This window comes from Chlamydomonas reinhardtii, chromosome 15 (assembly GCF_000002595.2).
Source record: "Chlamydomonas reinhardtii strain CC-503 cw92 mt+ chromosome 15, whole genome shotgun sequence".
Lineage (NCBI taxonomy): Eukaryota > Viridiplantae > Chlorophyta > Chlorophyceae > Chlamydomonadales > Chlamydomonadaceae > Chlamydomonas > Chlamydomonas reinhardtii.
Genome location: NC_057018.1, coordinates 363,514 through 367,991, shown reverse-complemented (window position 1 = coordinate 367,991; position 4,478 = coordinate 363,514). Strand labels below are relative to the sequence as shown.

Here is a 4,478-nt window from a genome sequence, read left to right as displayed (position 1 = left end):
GCAGCCCCCCCCCCCCCCCTGGAGCCGCGGGTGGGGGGGAGATAGCGCCCCCCCCTCCCCCCCCCCCCGGTCGCGGCTGCAGTTTCTCCTTGCAGCGCGACTGATTCCTTACGGGATTGGCTAAAAGTTAACCCCCGCCCCGGTCGCCCCACCCGAGGCCCGCAGCCCTGGAGCCGCGGGTGTGGGGGCGGGACGTAGCGGAGGAGGCGCAGGAGGAGGCCGGGGAGGCCGGGGGGGGGGGCGGGGCAGGAGGCGGCGAGAGGCGGCCGGGGATGCCTGTGCCGAGGAGGCGAGAGGAGGCGAAGTGGAAAGGAACGCGGGAGGGGGAGGGGGGCGAGGGGAAGCGGGTGTGAGGAGGTGGGCCTGGGGGCCTGTAGGGTGGTCTCGGACCTTCGGTGGGGGAGGGGTGGCCAGTGCGCGCGCCCCTGTGCAAACACGTATTACCCCAACAAGACATAGCCCGGCAGCCCATCCCGGCGCATTGCCCCCCCCCCCCCGCCTGGGCCACCCACCTTTTGACCTTACTCCTACCCGGTCGTCAAGTAACCATGCGCCCGCAATCCCCAACCGCCACCATACCCAACCAACCATGCCCAACCGCACCCTCCACCGTAACCGCAACCGCAACCGCAGGCCAAGGTGCCCACGGGTCAGCTGCTAGCCGATCCCATCGTACACACGTACGAGCTCATCCCTTCGCCGCCGCCGCCGCCGCCCTCGCCACCGGAGCCGCCCAGCGCACCGCCGGAGCCGCTAGCGCCGCCGTTCCCGCCCTCCCGCCGCCTGCTGCTGAGCAAGGTGGGGTGGGGCGTGGGCCGTGTGTGGTCGGTGCGGGTCGCCGGATGTGGGAGTTGGTCAGAGGATCGGGGTTCGGCACGGGTGCGGGACGTGCGCGGCGGTCTTGTGGGTTGCCTGAGGTGGGTGGCACGGCGTTGTGTGGGGTAGCACGCCAGAGGCCAGCATGGAGTTGGCCCCAGCAGCACCCAGCAGCGAAGGGGGCCGGCCGTGGCGCACGGGCTCCGGGGCGTTGCCGGGGTTACGTGTGTGTGTGTGTGTGTGTGTGTCCGTACAGGGGGCGTTCCGATGGTGGCAGGAGCGGAGGCGCGAGCGGCCATAGCGCATGGGCGTGGGGGCTGAAACCTGGCCGTGCGTGTGTGTTTGATGGATGGGGTTGGGTGGGTACAATGGGCGGGGGGGGGGACCGACTTGTACTGTCAATTGCCAGAGGCAGCGTGCGCCCCTCCCTGTCCTCCAGGCCCAGCCGCACAGCCTCTGCCCCACCCGTGTGCTTCTCATGTGCGCTCTGCGAATCCCCCAATTGTCCCTCACCCGCCTCCCCTCTCCCTCAACCCCGCTCCTCACAACCGCAACAACTGCAACCACAACAGCAGCAGCAGCAGCAGCAGGAGTCGGAGCGCGATGAAATGCTCGGGCTAGCAGCCACCTCCTCTTCCTCTTCCTCTTCCAGCCACAGCCACAGCCACAGCCACAGCCGGAGCCTGCAGCAGGCCACCGGCAGCAGAACCGCCACCTACCCCGACTTCAGCCCGGGGGCGGACCCCCGGCTCTCCAAGTGTGGGCGGGCAACCATCAACACCAAACATGTGCGCATGGCTGCTGGCGGCTCGCTGTCGATGGCGGGTGAGGAAGATGAAGATGGAAGGGGCGGGAGAGGCAGAGGCCGGGTGGATAAGAGGGGGACAGAGCGAGAGGAGGAGGAGGAGGGGGAGGAGGAGGGGGGGGGGGGGGGAGGCTATGCGGCTGGATGGTTGTGCAGGGCGGGAGGTTGGGGTCATGACGGCGTGGGAAACGTGGGAGGAAACACATACGCCCCCTCCCCTGACACTCACACACTTCCCCAACACTCTCACACACACCGACACTGTCCATATGCCGTCGCGTTGCTGCATCATACACACTGCCTTCGCTCTTTGTTTCTTCCCTTGTGCTCTTGAACACACAAACAGACACGCCCGGCGAGTTTACGGACCTTTACCTGTACGTCACCTCCGATAACTCCGGGTCGGGCATCTGCCCCCCCATGAACGACATTCGCGCCGCCACCTGCATGTACGACACGGCCACAAAACGACCCGTCATGTCGGCTGTCAACATCTGCCCCAGCGTGAGTGTGTGTATGTGTGTGTGTCTGTGTGCTTGTATGTGTGTTTGTGTGCTATGTGTGTGTATGTGCGTGCGTGTGCTATGGGAGATTTGTTTGTGAGTGGGCTGCACAGCAGTCTGTGTGCGCGCATGTGGTGTGTTGGTGGCTGTGCGCAACAATGTGCTGGGTCCAGTGTGTGTGTGTGTGTGGAAAGCACAAGGTTGGATGTGTGTGTGTGTGTATGTGTGAGAGGGGGCTGCACAGCAGCAGCGAGTTCGCGACCGTGTGTTGTGTTGGATATGGTGAGTGCGCAGCACTGTGCTGGGTCCAGAGCCTTCGTGCCGAAGTCCGCACACCCCATGCACATGAAGGCCCTGCTCAGGGGAGGGCCTGGCCCTGGACCTGCTCCCCATGCACACTGCATAACATCCTTTCTCCCATTCCTTTCCTAAAACACACATCCGTACACCCAGACACACGTCCGTACACCAAAACACACATCCGTACACCCGTACACACAGGCCCTGGACGCATACGACCTCAACACACTGGTCACACGCATCCTGAGGGCCATGATCACGGCGCTGGTAAGGTGGGGGGGGGTACATTCATGATTCTTTGGGGGGCGTTGTAAATTCCAGCCCAAACAAACCAGACCAAGCTATGACTGCGGTCGGGTTGTAAGCCGGAGTCCGACCATTAAGTTTCATCATCGGGGGAAGGGGCAGGCGGCATGTGGCAGAGGGGAATGCAAGGTTCAAATTCATCTGGACTGGGGGCACGAGAAGGGGGGGGCAGGCTGGGAAGAGTAGAGGGACAGGACCACTGTGCTGGTGAAGCGGAGGCGGGGCGGGGACGGGGCAGCCGGGAAGGGTGGGGCAGCGGGGGTGCGGGAGAGCGGGGGAGAGCGGATCGTGAGTAGGAACCAAGTGTGATGGTTTGGGTTGCGGCACGGGTCAAACAACAGCTTCCCCATTGCTCGGCGACGTTGCCATCCGCAATACGGTGCATCGCGGTAAACGCAGGCGAGAGGCGTGAGGCGACCTTGGGAGCACCTGATGGGACCGCCCATGCGGCTTATATTCCACACCACAACACACAACACAACACCACAACACCACAACACACACCACAACACAACACACCCCCACAACCCACCACCACAACACTCCACCACAGCACAACACCATAACACACACCGCAACACACCACAACAACACACCACAACACTCCACCAAAACACACGCCGCCCAATTCGGTGACAAAGTGACATGGACTTGCGGGTTTTCCCACTCCGTTGACCTTAACTGCCTCCGCGTGCTGTGTGCGACAGGGCGTGGAGCGTGTGGGTTTTTTCGGCGCCGCCGCCCCCTCCGTCTACTCCACCTCCATCGCTGCTGAGACGGACGCCGGCGGCAACGACCTCCGTTTCCTGGCCACTCCCGCAGTCAAGCAGGTGGGGGCGGCCGCGAACTACTAGGGTTTTGTCGGTTTGTTTTGGGTTACATGAGCTTTGGTTCGCGTGCTTGCATACCGTACCGCTTGTGGGCTGAGCCCTCCGAGCGCAGCGATTCAGGGAAGGGCGAAGCCCCCGCCCCCTGGAGTCCGTGCAGCTGAAACCCCCGTGTTGGGTGTTGGGTCAAGCGGCTTCGCTACCATCTGGGATGGGGATTGGGGATTGGGGCGAGCAGGGCGTGTGGGTTCAGTTGGGGCACGGAGCGGCCGATCGAGATGTCGGCTGGGGTGGTTGTGACTGACCGGGTCACTTGCTTGTTACGGCGGTGAATGTTGCGGCCATGGGTTTGGTTTTGGTTTTGGTTGCGGTCGCGGCTTGAGCAACAAACGCGGCCCCCCTTTCACAAACACGCTCTCCCTCACAAACACAGGCCGCGCGCACCTTCTTCGCGTGTGCCGACCTGCCGGGCGCCATGATGGAGAACCTGCGGTACAGGTGCGTGTGTGTGCGTGTGTGTGTGTGTGTGACTGTGTGTGTGTGTGTGTGTGTGTGTGTGTGTGTGTGTGTGTGTGTGTGTGTGTGTGTGTGTGTGTGTGTGTGTGTGTGTGTGTGGTGCTATGCGCGCGCGTGTGTGTGTGTGCAAGGGGCTTGCTGGGTGACTGGAACGCCCTCCCGGATGGAGACCGGTGTGTGTACAGGTGTGTGGGTGGTGTGACAAGGCAGGAAGAAAGAAATGATCACTTTGGGGTCGGGGGGTGGGAGCTGTGTGTGTGGGGGGGGGAGCTGCTAAACTTGACACATTTATTTCTCCGCACCAAACCCGCACCTGCAGCTACTCGCTCCTGGACGGCGCGGACAGCTCGGTTGTGCTCAACGCCAGCCGGGCGGTGAGGGGGCGTGTGGGGGAGGGGAGGGAGG

The 4,478-nt window shown here is 63.4% G+C and overlaps 1 protein-coding gene across 2 annotated transcripts in view; it reads left to right on the top strand.

The window, feature by feature from the left end:
• The window catches only part of CHLRE_15g635950v5 (uncharacterized protein), a 14,596-nt gene that overhangs the window by 1,651 nt on the left and 8,467 nt on the right, over positions 1 to 4,478 (top strand). The window contains exons 4-10 of one of the 2 annotated variants that reach the window (XM_043070527.1): positions 634 to 798; positions 1,392 to 1,641; positions 1,968 to 2,125; positions 2,626 to 2,691; positions 3,438 to 3,560; positions 3,991 to 4,055; positions 4,393 to 4,447. In XM_043070527.1, coding sequence (XP_042916390.1) covers positions 634 to 798; positions 1,392 to 1,641; positions 1,968 to 2,125; positions 2,626 to 2,691; positions 3,438 to 3,560; positions 3,991 to 4,055; positions 4,393 to 4,447 — 882 coding nt within the window. Of the gene's footprint in view, positions 1 to 633; positions 799 to 1,388; positions 1,642 to 1,967; positions 2,126 to 2,625; positions 2,692 to 3,437; positions 3,561 to 3,990; positions 4,056 to 4,392; positions 4,448 to 4,478 lie in introns of both variants that reach the window. The other variant, XM_043070526.1, reaches the window with a different exon arrangement.